The sequence below is a fragment of the Panthera tigris genome, chromosome E2 (genome assembly GCF_018350195.1).
Source record: "Panthera tigris isolate Pti1 chromosome E2, P.tigris_Pti1_mat1.1, whole genome shotgun sequence".
Lineage (NCBI taxonomy): Eukaryota > Metazoa > Chordata > Mammalia > Carnivora > Felidae > Panthera > Panthera tigris.
The window spans coordinates 47954400-47971253 of NC_056674.1; the positions used below are offsets into that span (position 1 = coordinate 47954400).

The 16854-nt window shown below is 40.5% G+C and overlaps 1 protein-coding gene across 15 annotated transcripts in view; it reads left to right on the forward strand.

Annotated features, from left to right (window-relative positions):
- The window catches only part of HYDIN (HYDIN axonemal central pair apparatus protein), a 441202-nt gene that overhangs the window by 257981 nt on the left and 166367 nt on the right, over positions 1–16854 (forward strand). For all 15 annotated transcript variants that reach the window (XR_006211638.1, XM_042967954.1, XM_042967958.1 and 12 more), the window contains 3 exons: positions 3825–4063; positions 6922–7195; positions 11565–11708. Coding sequence is in view for 14 of the 15 variants with exons in the window: in XM_042967954.1 (XP_042823888.1) it covers positions 3825–4063; positions 6922–7195; positions 11565–11708 (657 nt within the window). In the remaining variant the exon portion in view is untranslated. The remainder of the gene's footprint in view (positions 1–3824; positions 4064–6921; positions 7196–11564; positions 11709–16854) is intronic.

Below are 16854 nucleotides of genomic sequence, written 5' to 3' on the forward strand. Positions count from 1 at the left end.
TGCCACAAACCCTTACAAGCTCCTTCTCTTCTGGCAAGAGTATTGTATGTTATATGCTTTCTTAGCATCCATCTTTGTTTTCTCAGTTCTATAATCCATATATTTAGCAAATACTATGGAGCCCATAATTATGTGTCATGTGGAGCATTTCATATTTTGGTAAAATGATGACAGTAGCTAGGACTTTCTATTTGTCAGACACTATTCTGAGTTTTACTCACATTACCTCATTTAAATATTACCACGGTGCTATGCAGAAGGTGCAGTTGGTGTCCCAGGCTACAGATGAGAAAACTGAGGCCAGCCATGGTTAAGTGACACGCCCAAGACCCGACAGTCAGAACCCAGTGGAGCTGGGACTTAAACCCACATCGCTTTTCCTTCAGAGCCCTCCCTCCTAACCTATTTCCATCAGTAGTTGTCTTACTATATTGTAGTTTTGAAAGATTATGGAATGTTCTCCATAGCTATGCTGATTATCATTCATCCACTCCTTTTCTGTCAAATTTGTCACCTAATAACAGAAAATGTCACATATGCCAAGTTCTTCCTAGTAGCAAAGGACATCCCCCAAAAGTCAAATAGCAAAGAGACACAGGGGTGTTAGAGCAACTAGTTTAAAGGTTGACTTTGGGTGAGGACAGTCCAGTACCTTAGCAGTTGGTGTTTTAGTGTTCCTTGTTCGTGGATTCTATGATATACTTTGCTGCCTGGTTTTATGCCAAACATTGATTAATAACCTTCATCAAAAAGAAAACTCACCAATTCAGCCCTGGAGAGCAACTTTGTGTCTTCTTTCCAGAGCAGCCAACCTGTGTCAGCAGGAATCAGAATAGAAATGGTACCCATCCATTGAAAACTAATGTCCCCTGACCTGAAATACCACTTATACTGGTGACACCCTATCTTCATTGTGAACAGAGGACTGACCTATGCTACTGGCTAGGGGAGGAAAATAAATGGTTATAAGGGGAAAGATGACATTGACAGAACCCTCTTCTGAAAGACATTTGCTTTTTTTTTTTAATATGAAATTTATTGTCAAATTGGTTTCCATACAACACTCAGTGCTCATTCCAGAAGGTGCCCTCCTCAATACCCATCACCCACCCTCCCCTCCCTCCCACCCCCCATCAACCCTCAGTTTGTTCTCAGTTTTTAACAGTCTCTTATGCTTTGACTCTCTCCCTCTCTAATCTTTTTTTTTTTTTGAAAGAAGGAGAAAAATGGCACCAATTTATGTTTTAATTGTAAGCTGGGTCTCAAAAATGAGTAAAACTATGTAGAGTGCTCCAAGGCCACTAATTTGGGAACAAGGGCCAACAGCTGAGATCATCTGGCCTAGAACTTCCTTATTTTCTCTTCTTGCTGCCCTTCTATTTGTCCTAACAACAGGTAGATAGGAACTCCAGGTCTGCAATCCCCATAGGAGTTGAAATGCCAAGTTATGTGCCCACTTCTGTGTTCTGATGGTGTAAATTCTTCGCCTTCCAAAATCTGGGATCCAGGGAAGTTGGGGGAAGATCAAGGTGGCTTTAACAGCAAGTAGCTAGCAGTTCACCACAACCATTCCCTTTTACTCTTAGATTCAGAGCCAGATGACATTTCTCAGCCTTTTTTGAAGCTAAGGTGGCTGCCTGAGTTGTGTACAGTGGAAGTAGCAGAAGTGATGTGTGACACTTCCAGGGTTGGTACATAAAATCTCAGCATGTGACTCTCCCTCCTCTTTCTTCTCTTCTTGGTCAGCTGGATGTCATTATCTAGGGTGGCTGAGATGCTTCAAGTTAAGCATGTTACAATAAAGGTTTTCAATATCCTCTGCTCTGAAGAAGCATCTTGTTCTTTAGGTGTCTGCCCCTGAAGTGCCTTTACCCCAGCCTCTTCTGACTCACATTTTTGTTGTTTACATGGGAAAGCAAGAACATCATAGGTGTGTTTAAAAGTGACTTGCACACAGCTGAAGAAAAAATTAGTGAACTGGAAGATAGCTCAGAACAAATACAAAATGAAACACAAAGGGCAAAAGAATGGAAAATGCAGATGGGAGTCTGCAGAGACAGAGAGGACATATCAGAAAAGTCACATACATTCAAGGAAAAGAGAAAGAAAATGAGGCAGAAACAATATTTAAACAGATAATAGCTGAGAAGTTTTCAGAAATAAGAGATATCAAACCACAGATTCTAGAAAAGTAGCAAATTCCAAGAAGGATATGCAAATAAACTAACTACATACCATACGGAGAACCTGCCCTACACACAATTAAACATAAAGAGAAAATCTTAAAAGCAGCCTGAAAAAACAGATAAATTACCATCAAGGAAGCACAATTTATATTTTTAGATTAAATAAGCATTAGTCATTTTTTTATGACTTGACACCTTAACCAAAATCTTAACTTTGGAGCCTGATTGTACTATATGAGATTTTCTTCTAAAGGTGGGATGCAGGATTTGAAGGGCTGTTAAGTAAAGAGGGAGCTTCAGTTTATTCTATTTATCTCCAAGGGAGTGGACCAAATTCCAATGTTGTGGAAGGTACAAAAAAAGTATATCTCCACTTTACATAAGGAAGAGATATGTAACAATTTGAGGTATTAAAATCTGGGGTAAGTTACCTTAGATGAGAATTGAGGTTTCTAACATCAAAGGCAGATACATTAATTCATTTGTCATATATTTATTAAGCATCTACTATGTTCCAGGCATAGTTGCAGGTGCTGGGGATATATCAGTGAACACAAACAAGAACAAAAAACATAAACATCCCTTCTATGGAGAGCATATATCCTAGTGCAAGGAGACAAACAAACATGACAAATAAGTTAATTGTGCACTAAGTTAGAAGATGATAAGTGCTAAAAAAAAAAAAAACAGAACAGGGTAAAGGGGATCAGGAGGACTCAGGGAAAGTTTGAAATTAAAAATGTGATGTGCAGGGTAGGCTTTGTTGAGAGATATCGTTTGGCCAAAGAAAGACTTTAGGGAGTAAAGAATGAGCTATGAGGGTCTACATGGTTAAAGGAAACAGATTAGTGGGCATCACTTCCAACTCTAGAATTCAACCCTGTCATATATTTCAAAATAAGTTTGGAATTTTAGCAAACGAAATTCCATTGATTATTATGAAATAATATAAATCAAGATGACTTCCTACATTGTGTTTATTAATGAAAGCTGTTTATCCTCACTATAACATCATAGACACTTTGCACTTGAAAAACATTTGCTTTAAAAATTACAAGTTCCAGGGGTGCCTGGGTGGCTTGGTCGGTTAAGCGTCTGACTTCGGCTCAGGTCATGATCTCATGGTCCGTGAGTTCGAGCCCCGCGTAGGGCTCTGTGCTGACCGCTCAGAGCCTGGAGCCTGTTTCAGATTCTGTGTCTCCCTCTCTCTCTGCCCCTCCCCTGTTCATGCTCTCTCTCTCTCTGTCTCAAAAATAAATAAACGTTAAAAAAAAAAATTAAAAATTACAAGTTCCAGGAAGGATGTTGTACCTTCTGCTGGTATCTCAGAATTTGGAGATTAGAGCAGATAATTAGCATAAGCTTGTTAGAGAACTGGACTGTCATCTTGAGAAAGAGATGTAAAGAATCTTCACAGAGCATTCAAAGTAGAATTGTAGGTTTGCTCTTCAAAATCACATTGCGTTTTGAAAAAAAGAAAAGCCAACAAACACCCAGCTGCTTTGATTCAAAAAAATAATGTTTGTCTCTGATGTTCAGTTCTGCAGTGCCAGTCATTTGAACTATAGAGGGCTTTGACATGTGCAGAATGAAAAGCCAAGAATATCTTCACTGTTAACTTGTACTCTTGTGTTGCAGGCACACAAAAAATCCCTTTGGACAATTGAACCCAATGAAGGCATGGTTCCCCCGGAAACTGATTTTCAGCTGACGCTGACAGCCAACCTGAATGACATACTGACATTCAAAGACACAGTTATTTTGAGCATAGGAAATAGCAACACCTACCGGATTCCTGTCCAGGCTTCAGGAGTTGGTTCCACCATTGTTTCAGATAAGCCCTTTGCTCCAGAGCTCAATTTGGGAGCACATTTCAGGTAGGGAAATACCCTAGACTGATTCTTCCAGATACTACGTCTGTTTCATAAACTGAGCATCACCTCTACTTTGAAAAATTACTTTCAGTAAATAGAACTAATGTCTTCAGCCCCCCTCCCTTTTCCCATCTTCACTTTACCCCCTCCAAATGGGTACATCAGCCACAAAAAGGCCTTTCCTAGGCACAGTGTAGTTGCATTTTCCCAGCTGTGTCCCTCTACACCAGAGAAGACATTTATAGAAGTGCATTTTTCTTTCAAACATACAATGGCTTCTTCGTGACAAATTTAGTGTCTCGATCATGATTCCTCCTCTTTAATTCCATCTGACACATTGCTAATTCCTCTCCATGACCGTGGAAAATACAGATATAACTTGGTGGTGACCTAAGTACAGTATAAGTAGGACGGCTGAAAATTTATTGCAAATGTATATTATCTGGTGTTGCAGAGCCAGTCATTTTGTTTTGTTTTGTTTTATGTCCTCTGCTCATCTCCCTACCAAAGCACCAACAAATGAGATGCTTGCAATTGGCTCCTCCTGAAAAGCTAGAGAATCTCAATATTTAAATAAAAGGTGGTACAGTATAGATGTCTCTGAGCAGAACAGCCTAAATGTGTGTCTCTGAAAGTGTATGAGGTTTGAATGCTAACAGTGGAGGAGACATTTGGGGGGTTATTCATGGCTCCTCATCGGAGTCACATGGCTGCCACTCGTTGATTCTTGGGGCCAGTTGAATCTGGCCTGTCTGTTGCAGTACTGTGAGCAGGTCTCAGAGGGGTGCTCCTGCCTTGTGGTGTAACAGGTCGTGAAGCCAAGATGGACACTGTGCTTAGAGAGGATGTACCTGACAAAAACCAGTTGGGAGCCCTCCCCACAAGCCCATCCACACCTCCTTTCCTCTGCTCCATCTACAACACATGACACTTGATTGAAAATACATTAACCAGTAGGAATTAAGTAACAGGCAAGTCAGATAGTTGAATTGCACATGTTTTCAGACAAACATCCAATTACAGTTTGGGTGTCAACTGGATATAAAAATACTCCTCTCCACCCATCTGTTGGCCATAAGCTAGGGCGTTTTTTCATTGCATACCATGCTTCTATTTCCAAATTTCTTTGTTAAGTGCACTCAAATATAATTATAGAAAACAATGTACTGCAAGCCAGATTTAATTACATGTTCTCCTTAGTCTACAAATAGTGTCAAATAGCCCCAAAGGATATTCTGACACTCGCCTAGAAATGGAGGGTTAGCTAATAGTTTCCTGTGAATGTAGAAGCAAACTGCAGCTTTTAGCTGCCAAGTTTTCCTCTGGCTAAGCTCTATAGTTATTCTTTTTGCCATAAAATCGTGATGCCAGCAATCTCCAGAAGAATGATCAAAAGCAGGGGTGGGCAAACTGCAGCCCACTGCCTTTTTCTATAAATAAAGTTTTATAGGAATACAGCCATGCCCATTCCTATACATACATTCTCTATGGCTTCTTTCACACTACAGTGGAGAGTTGAGTTGTTGTGACAGACCATGTGGCCCAAGAAGTCTTACGTATTTATTATTCATCCCTTTATAGAAAAAGTTTGCCAAACTTTTGATCATAAGGGTCTGAAGAAATACCCATATGCCACCTTTTCTGACTACATATTTTTGGGCAACTCCCTTAAATTTTCAGAGCTTCTATTTCTTTATCTATAAAATGAGAACAAACATACTTATTATTACCGTATTGCTGTGACAGTTGAAATATGTACTGTGTACAAGTGACAGATACACTGCCTACAGTTTATATTATTTATATTATATATCGTATATTATTTACACATATAATTTATATGTTTATATTATTTATTATTATATTTATTATTTCCCCAAAGCCTGGACTTAGCCATGAAGTCAAACTACTCCAATAAGCATGCTCTGTAAATACCTATTTAGATAGAAATGGTTACGCCTGACAATCGGCAAATATTCCTTATTATTTATTTATTATTTATGCTTCAACTTACTTATTAGCATATGACAGTATTTCTAATGAGGAACAGAGGGGATGAAATCTCAAAGCCTAATAAGATTTTAAAAATAAAAAACAGTGCCAAGGTGAGTCTTCTCCCTGAGAAAAAAATAATTTAAATAAACTTATAAATCAGTTTTGTTTTAATTCCAAACAAAATCATGTTTGAACCAAGTCCAAGATCTCAGAAATCCCAGTGTCTTGCAAAGAGCCAGCCAATCAAGAGGTTCTTAATAAATGTTCGTGGAATAGATGAATGAATGAACAAATGACTCGATGAATGAAATAGCATTTTTAAAGCACTCCTCTGAGAAAAATGACCAATCCGGGTGATGTTCTGGTCCATGGTACAGTCCCCTTGAGCTTTGGTCAGGCTTGGAGGATATGCTTGGCTTCCCTTCCAAGTTCCCTTCAACTTGAGCTCGTCACAAGAGATTTCATTCAGTCAGTAGAAATACACTCAATACAATTTGAAATATATTTCTCCTCCAGTAGGTATTTTACTTTCCTTTCACTCCTTAGAACCATTTATCATAAATTAGAGTGATTTTTGCATATACTGTGTCTGTGTTTATATACCACTTCCCTGGTGGTGGAAACTCAGGGACCAAACCCAGGTACTGGACTCCAGTCTCTGGACTCCATAAGTAGATACTACCTCGTTCCCTTACTGTGGCAGCTCCTCATAGCATCATGATGTAGCATTCCTAAATTTTTAAAAATAAAGAGTATTTCATTACTTACCTTTTAAATACTTTTCAGAGGAGAAAAATCCCAAGGGTGTGGAGCTGAACAGAACACCCCAAGTTGAGCCCTCTCAATTCCTGCCTCCTCTTTTGCAGCCTGGACACCTATTATTACCGCTTCAAGTTGACCAACAAGGGACGTCGGGTCCAACAGTTGTTCTGGATGAACGAAGATTTCCATCCACAGAACAAGCTGAGCAAGAAGGGCCTGGCTAAGAAGGGACTTGCTAAGAGCCAGCCCCGACCCCGGCACTTCCAGGAGCCCGGCGCCCCACAGAACCCCGTGTTTCAGATCCACCCAGTCAGAATGGAGCTGTACCCAGACCGGACGATCGATGTGATACTTGAAGGCTATTCTGCTACTCCCAGGGTAAGAGGACAGCACTCTTAGAAGCCATTTTTCTCCTAAATAAATCTTTGCTGTATTTCTAAGGAGAGTCCCTTAACATTTATCTGAAGAAAGGATGCAGTTTTCTCAAGGTTTTCACACAGCACTGAGTTACCATGGCAGCACCTATTGCTTCCAAGATTCGGCTCTGCTCAGTTTTTTGTTTGTTTCTACAGCTACCATGATCCCAACCCTAAAATACCATTTAAAGTAGGTTCTCATCCCCAGGATCAGAGGGACATCCAGCATTCACCCAAAGCTAAACCTCCTCTTAACACATAGCAATATTAATTTCCTATTTATTCAAAAAGGATGTTTTTAGAGACACTCTGCTGCCTCTGCTCTCCAGGTATTGGGACATCCTTGGCCCCTTTCCTCTCAACCTGACACAACAGCTTCCTATTTATAACCATCATCTTGTTATGTATCAACTAAAAAGCTGAGTTACCTTCAGCAACGTGCTTGTCCTGCTCATATTTATATTATCAACATTCTGCTTTAAACATTTAAGCAGCTCCAAAACATGTGCCTATTTATTCCTATTCCCTCATGGAAATTGGAAACCATCAAAAGCACAAAAGAAACTTCCCAAATCACTTACGAGCCTCTTCTACCTCACTAGTACAGACTTTATGGATGAGAAATGATCATCCTTGAGCTCCTGCTGGGGTCACTGAATTAGGAGATAGTACTGGATTTTCCCTCATGAGATAGGAAACAATGGAAACTTGTCTCCCAGTAGACAAGATGGGAAAGCTCACCCACAGCTTAGGTCCTCTAGGGTGGCAGGTTCACTTGACTTCATTTGCATTGATTCTTCACAGCACACGTTCAGGTAAAACCCATCCTCGGTGCAAAAACAAAAAGGTCATTTCCCATCATGGGAGTGCATCATATGCTCTTTCTTTCTGTCATTCGGGGATTCAGCCAACTTTTACTGAGTGTATACCACAGGACAAACACTGATGCAAAGATGGATAGAATGCAGCCTCTCAGCTCAAGACACTGACAGGCTGTCCCAGGAGCACATTTACAATGTTGTTACCAGGAGCTGATCATATTTTTAAAGGCATTAAATCTGAGAAGCTGGGATTCTAAGTTCAGTTTAAGATTTGCTAAATGCTTCCCTGAATGTTCTTCTGTGTGGTAGTACATAACTGAGAAGAGACTTGAATTCATTAACATCCAAAACCTGAATACTCTTCAGTGTAAGCTATTCTGGTATAATGTCACTCTAGGTCCTTTCTACTTTCTAAAAATCTGGGCCTCTTGGATCCAAAGAAGTATTGGTTTCTATAGCACAATTTTTATTTTTTTTTAAGGCTTTTAATAGCTTGTTTGTTTATTTGTTTGTTTATGTTAATAATGATTTCAGGAATAAGATTTAGTGATTCATCACTTACATATAACACCCAGTGCTCATCCCAACAAGTGTCCCCTTAATACCCATCATCCATTTAACCCTTCCCCCCACCTAACACCCTGCCAGCAACCTTCAGTTTGTTCTCTGTATTTAAGAGTCTCTTATGGTTTGTCTCCCTCTCTGTTTTTATATTACTTTTGCTTTCCTTTCCTTGTGTTCATTTGTTTTGTATCTTAAATTCCACATATGAGTGAAATCAGATGATAGTTGTTTTTGTCTGACTGACTTATTTCGCTTAGCATGATATACTCTAGTTGCATCCATGTTGTTGCAAATGGCAAGATTTCATTCTTTTTGATCGCCAAGTAGTATTCCATTGTATGTATGTATACGCCACATCTTTACCCATTTCTCAGCTGATGGACATTTGGGCTCTTTCCATACTTTGGCCATCGTCAATAGGGCTGCTATAAACATTGGGGTGCATGCACCCCTTTGAATCAGCACTCCTGTATCCTTTGGATAAATACCTAGTAACGCAACTTCTGAGTTGTAGGGTAGTTCTATTTTTAATTTTTTGAGGAACCTCCATACTGTTTTCCAGAGTAGCTGCACCAACTTGCATTCCCACCAGCAGTGCAAAAGGGTTCCTCTTTCTCCACATGCTCACCAGCATCTGTTGTTGCCTGAGTTGTTAACATTAGCCATTCTAACAGGTGTCAGGTGGTATCTCATTGTGATTTTTATTTGTGTTTCCCTGATGATGAGTGATGTGAGCATTTTTTCATGTGTCTGTTAGCCATCTGCCTGTCTTCTTTTGAAAAGTGTCTATTCATGTCTTTTGCCCATTTCTTCACTGGATTATTTGTTTTCTGAGTGTTGAGTTTGATAAGTTCTTCATAGATTTTGGATGCTAACCCTTTATCTAATATGTCATTTGCAAATATCTTCTCCCATTCTGTCAGTTGCCTTTTAGTTTTACTGATTCTTTCCTTCACTGTGCAGAAGCTTTTTATTTTGATGAGGTTCCAATCATTCATTTTTGCTTTTGTTTCCTTTGCCTCCAGAGACATATCAAGTACAAAGTTGCTGCAGCCAAGGTCATAGAGGTTGTTGCCTGTTTTCTCCTCTAGGATTTTGATGGCTTCCTGTCTTACATTTAGGTCTTTCATTCATTTTGAATTTATTTTTGAGTATGGTGTAAGAAAGTGGTCCAGGTTCATTTTTCTGCATGTCACTGCCCAGTTTTCCCAACACCATTTGCTGAAGAGACTTTTTTCCATTGGATATTCTTTCCTGCATTGTCAAAGATTAGTTGCCATACGTTTGTGGGTCAGTTTCTGGGTTCTCTGTTCTATTCCATTGGTTTATGTGTCTGTTTTGTAATACAGCTTAAAATCCAGAATGGTGATGCCTCCAACTTTGCTTTTCTTTTTCAGGATTGCTTTGGCTATTCGGGGTCTTTTCTGGTCTATACAAATGTTAGGATTGTTTGTTCTAGCTCTGCAAAGAATGCTGGTGTTATTTTGATAGTGATTGCATTGAATATGTAGATTGCTTTGGGTAATATCGACATTTTAACAATATTTGTTTTTCCAATCCATGAGCATGGAATGTTTTTCCATTTGTGTGTGTGTGTCTTCTTCAACTTCTCTCATAAGCTTTCTATAGTTTTCATTGTATAGATTTTTTACCTCTTTGGTTAGGTTTATTCCTAGGTATTTCATCGTTTTTGGTGTACTTGTAAAAGGGATCGACTCCTTGATTTCTCTTTCTGCTGTTTCATTATTGGTGTATAGAAATGCAACTGATTTCAGTACATTTACTTTATACCCTGTGACTGTTGAATTCATGGATTAGTTCTAGCAATTTTTTGGTGGAGTCTTTTGGGTTTTCCACACAGAGTATCATGTCATCTGGGAAGAGTGGAAGTTTAACTTCTTCCTTTCCAATTTGGATGCCTTTTCTTTGTGTTGTCTGATTGCTGAGCCTAGGACTTCCAATACTATATTGAACAACAGTAGTGAGAGTGGACATCCTTGTCATGTTCCTGACCTTAGAGGGAAAGCTCTCAGTTTTTCCCCATTGAGGGTGATATTAGTGGTAGGTCTTTCATATGTGGCTTTTATGATCTTGAGGTATGATTCTTCTATCCCTATTTTCATGAGGGTTTTTATCAAGAAGGGATGCTGTATATTGTCAAACACTTTCTCTGCATCTATTGAGAGGATCATGTGGTTCTTATCCTTTCTTTTATTACTGTGATGTATCACATTGATTGATTTGCTGGTGTTTCATTGAGGATTTTTGCATCCATGTTCAACAGGGATACTGGCCTGTAACTCTTTTTAGTGGGTGTTTTTGTCTAGTTTTGGAATCAGGGTAATGCTGGCCTCAGAGAATGAGTTTGGAAGTATTTATTCCATTTCTTTTTTTGGAACAGCTTCAAAATAATAGGTGTTAACTCTTATTTAAATGTTTGGTAGAATTCCCCTGGAAAGCCATCCGGCCTTGGACTCCTTTTGTTGGCAGAATCTACAGCATGATTTTTAAACATTCAAGCATGAAAGGCAAAATTTTTCTAGCCATAGTTCCTGCCTAGCTTGATAAGAAATCATGTATCTACCCAAACCATAAGCCCAGTAAGGATTTTACCTGCTTTGTCTGCCTTGTCTGTTTTGTATGTTCAGTCCCTAGCAGTTCTGATGCATGATACATTTTCCTGTAATATATATGTATATGTAGGTTGAACTGAATGTAAATTGATTGTGTCCTTGGGAGCAGTCAGAAACAAACACATCCAGGACATATTCAACCAATCAGACTTTAATTGTGTGACAGAGAGCAATCCCTGAAATGCACTATTTGGAAAAATGTGCTCTTTCCTGGTGTCACCAGGCAGGTAGTTGAGAATCAGCTCGTTGATTTTGAGAATTAAGTTTTCTGAGCTATGGATATTCCACAAGTGCTGATGTGTCTCGTCTACAGATAGTCAAAGAAAAGCTGGTGTGCCATGCCATCATCGGGGCACAGAAGGGGAAGAGCTTGCTGATGACTGTGAATATCATCTGTGAGTTTATAGCGCCACTTATCCAGCTCTCCACCAAACAGCTCATATACCGACTGGAGAAGGTCAGTGCTGCCTGGGGCGGGTGCACTAAGTAGGGGTCAGCACGTTCACACTTTCATTTTGGAAGCTAAATTAATGGGAAGCCTGTTATACCCACACCCAGTGAATGTTTTCTAAGCTTCAGAGACCAATACACATTTAACTAAAACTTCTGAATCTAAACCTACATTCCTTTGAAATGTGAATTGTTATGGAAATTCTACTTGCCTCGTTCCTGATATATAAGACAAAGTAAATGAAGGCGTATTCCAGTGCACTGAAAATGCATTTTAGTTGATCCTTTTATTCTAACTAGGTGAAATAAACATCTCAGTATAGAAAAGGTTAGAGTAGAATTATTGATAATTATAATAATCAGTAAGAAAAGCTGCCATTTACTGATTGGTAGGCACTGGCATCAGGCCATGTTCCTCAACTACATTTTCCCAGTTGTTTCCTCACAACAATCTATCCAGTGGGTTCTATTATCATTCCGTCATACGTGTAAGGGAACGGAGATGCAAGTTAAGCTGTTATGCGGTCACCTAACACTGCTTGAGAATAATCAACCTAAACTCTTTGATTCGTACTCTTAAATTTATATGGCTATGAATGCCCATGACTTTATATAACTATTAAGGACAAGCACTAAATGGAGGAGGCATAGGACAGGGGAAATGAAGAATGGCTGCTGCTCAGGGCAGGGGGGTCAGGATGGCAAAGAGGTGGAAGGAGACATCACAGCAGGACTGGACGTACTCCTCGGCAGACTTCCATCCTAGAATTATGTACCATTCAAAATAGATAGGTAGAGGAGTCCGGAAGATGGCGGCGTAGGAGGACGCTGGGCTCACCGCGCGTCCTGCTGATCACTTAGATTCCACCTACACCTGCCTAAAGAACCCAGAAAACCGCCAGAGGATTAGCAGAACGGAGTCTCCGGAGCCAAGCGCAGACGAGAGGCCCACGGAAGAGGGTAGGAAGGGCTGCAAGGCGGTGCGCGCTCCACGGACTGGCGGGAGGGAGCCGGGGCGGAGGGGCGGCTCACCGGCCAAGCGGAGCCCCGAGTCTGGCTGGAAAAAGCGGAGGGGCCAGATGGACTGTGTTCCGACAGCAAGCGCGACTTAGCGTCTGGGAGGTCATAAGTTAAAAGCTCTGCTCAGAAAGCGGGAAGGCTGGAGGACAAAGGGAGGGAGAGCTGCTGAGCCCCCGGACGGCAGAGCTCAGCTTGGCGGGGAACAAAGGCGCTCACCAGCGCCATCTCCCCAGCCCATCCCCCAGCCAAAATCCCAAAGGGAACCAGTTCCTGCCAGGGAACTTGCTCGCGCAGCGCAAACACCCGACTCTGTGCTTCTGCGGAGCCAAACCTCCGGCAGCGCAGCGGATCTGACTCCCTCCCGCTGCCACAGGGCCCCTCCTGAAGTGGATCACCTAAGGAGAAGTGAGCTAAGCCTGCCGCTCCAGCCCCCGTGCACCTTGCCTACCCACCCCAGCTAATACGCCAGATCCCCAGCAACACAAGCCTGGCAGTGTGCAAGTAGCCCAGACGGGCCACGCCACCCCACAGTGAATCCCGCCCCTAGGAGAGGGGAAGAGAAGGCACACACCAGTCTGACTGTGGCCCCAGCGGTGGGCTGGGGGCAGACATCGGGTCGGACTGCGGCCCCGCCCACTAACTCCAGTTATACACCACAGCACAGGGGAAGTGCCCTGCAGGTCCTCACCACTCCAGGGACTATCCAAAATGACCAAACGGAAGAATTCCCCTCAGAAGAATCTCCAGGAAATAACAACAGCTAATGAACTGATCAAAAAGGATTTAAATAATATAACAGAAAGTGAATTTAGAATAATAGTCATAAAATTAATTGCTGGGCTTGAGAACAGTATACAGGACAGCAGAGAATCTCTTGCCACAGAGATCAAGGGACTAAGGACCAGTCACGAGGAGCTGAAAAACGCTTTAAGCGAAATGCAAAACAAAATGGAAACCACGACAGCTTGGCTTGAAGAGGCAGAGGAGAGAATAGGCGAACTAGAAGATAAAGTTATGGAGAAAGAGGAAGCTGAGAGAAAGAGAGATAAAAAAATCCAGGAGTATGAGGGGAAAATTAGAGAACTAAGTGATACACTAAAAAGAAATAATATACGCATAATTGGTATCCCAGAGGAGGAAGAGAGAGGGAAAGGTGCTGAAGGGGTACTTGAAGAAATTATAGCTGAGAACTTCCCTGAACTGGGGAAGGAAAAAGGCATTGAAATCCAAGAGGCACAGAGAACTCCCTTCAGACGTAACTTGAATCGATCTTCCGCACGACATATCATAGTGAAACTGGCAAAATACAAGGATAAAGAGAAAATTCTGAAAGCAGCAAGGGATAAACGTGCCCTCACATATAAAGGGAGACCTATAAGACTCGTGACTGATCTCTCCTTTGAAACTTGGCAGGCCAGAAAGGCTTGGCACGATATCTACAGTGTGCTAAACAGAAAAAATATGCAGCCGAGAATCCTTTATCCAGCAAGTCTGTCATTTAGAATAGAAGGAGAGATAAAGGTCTTCCCAAACAAACAAAAACTGAAGGAATTTGTCACCACAAAACCAGCCCTACAAGAGATCCTAAGGGGGATCCTGTGAGACAAAGTACCAGAGACATCACTACAAGCATAAAACATACAGACATCACAATGACTCTAAACCCGTATCTTTCTATAATAACACTGAATGTAAATGGATTAAATGCGCCAACTAAAAGACATAGGGTATCAGAATGGATAAAAAAACAAGACCCATCTATTTGCTGTCTACAAGAGACTCATTTTAGATCTGAGGACACCTTTAGATTGAGAGTGAGGGGATGGAGAACTATTTATCATGCTACTGGAAGCCAAAAGAAAGCTGGAGTAGCCATACTTATATCAGACAAACTAGACTTTAAATTAAAGGCTGTAACAAGAGATGAAGAAGGGCATTATATAATAATCACAGGGTCTATCCATCAGGAAGAGCTAACTATTATAAATGTCTATGCGCCGAATACCGGAGCCCCCAGATATATAAAACAATTACTCATAAACATAAGCAACCTTATTGATAAGAATGTGGTCATTGCAGGGGACTTTAACACCCCACTTACAGAAATGGATAGATCATCTAGACACACGGTCAATAAAGAAACAAGGGCCCTGAATGATACATTGGATCAGATGGACTTGACAGATATATTTAGAACTCTGCATCCCAAAGCAACAGAATATACTTTCTTCTCGAGTGCACATGGAACATTCTCCAAGATAGATCATATACTGGGTCACAAAACAGCCCTTCATAAGTTTACAAGAATTGAAATTATACCATGCATACTTTCAGACCACAATGCTATGAAGCTTGAAATCAACCACAGGAAAAAGTCTGGAAAACCTCCAAAAGCATGGAGGTTAAAGAACACCCTACTAACGAATGAGTGGGTCAACCAGGCAATTAGAGAAGAAATTAAAAAATATATGGAAACAAACGAAAATGAAAATACAACAATCCAAACGCTTTGGGACGCAGCGAAGGCAGTCCTGAGAGGAAAATACATTGCAATCCAGGCCTATCTCAAGAAACAAGAAAAATCCCAAATACAAAATCTAACAGCACACCTCAAGGAAATAGAAGCAGAACAGCAAAGGCAGCCTAAACCCAGCAGAAGAAGAGAAATAATAAAGATCAGAGCAGAAATAAATAATATAGAATCTAAAAAAACGGTAGAGCAGATCAACGAAACCAAGAGTTGGTTTTTTGAAAAAATAAACAAAATTGACAAACCTCTAGCCAGGCTTCTCAAAAAGAAAAGGGAGATGACCCAAATAGATAAAATCATGAATGAAAATGGAATGATTACAACCAGTCCCTCAGAGATACAAACAATTATCAGGGAATACTATGAAAAATTATATGCCAACAAACTGGACAACCTGGAAGAAATGGACAAATTCCTAAACACCCACACTCTTCCAAAACTCAATCAGGAGGAAATAGAAAGCTTGAACAGACCCATAACCAGCGAAGAAATTGAATCGGTTATCAAAAATCTCCCAACAAATAAGAGTCCAGGACCAGATGGCTTCCCAGGGGAGTTCTACCAGACATTTAAAGCAGAGATAATACCTATCCTTCTCAAGCTATTCCAAGAAATAGAAAGGGAAGGAAAACTTCCAGACTCATTCTATGAAGCCAGTATTACTTTGATTCCTAAACCAGACAGAGACCCAGTAAAAAAAGAGAACTACAGGCCAATATCTCTGATGAATATGGATGCAAAAATTCTCAATAAGATACTAGCAAATCGAATTCAACAGCATATAAAAAGAATTATTCACCATGATCAAGTGGGATTCATTCCTGGGATGCAGGGCTGGTTCAACATTCGCAAATCGATCAACGTGATACATCACATTAACAAAAAAAAAGAGAAGAACCATATGATCCTGTCAATCGATGCAGAAAAGGCCTTTGACAAAATCCAGCACCCTTTCTTAATAAAAACCCTTGAGAAAGTCGGGATAGAAGGAACATACTTAAAGATCATAAAGGCCATTTATGAAAAGCCCACAGCTAACATCATCCTCAACGGGGAAAAACTGAGAGCTTTTTCCCTGAGATCAGGAACACGACAGGGATGCCCACTCTCACCGCTGTTGTTTAATATAGTGCTGGAAGTTCTAGCATCAGCAATCAGACAACAAAAGGAAATCAAAGCCATCAAAATTGGCAAAGATGAAGTCAAGCTTTCGCTTCTTGCAGATGACATGATATTATACATGTAAAATCCGATAGACTCCACCAAAAGTCTGCTAGAACTGATACATGAATTCAGCAAAGTTGCAGGATACAAAATCAATGTGCAGAAATCAGTTGCATTCTTATACACTAACAATGAAGCAACAGAAAGACAAATGAAGAAACTGATCCCATTCACAATTGCACCAAGAAGCATAAAATACCTAGGAATAAATCTAACCAAAGATGTAAAAGATCTGTATGCTGAAAACTATAGAAAGCTTATGCAGGTAATTGAAGAAGATATAAAGAAATGGAAAGACATTCCCTGCTCATGGATTGGAAGAATAAATATTGTCAAAATGTCAATACTACCCAAAGCTATCTACACATTCAATGCAATC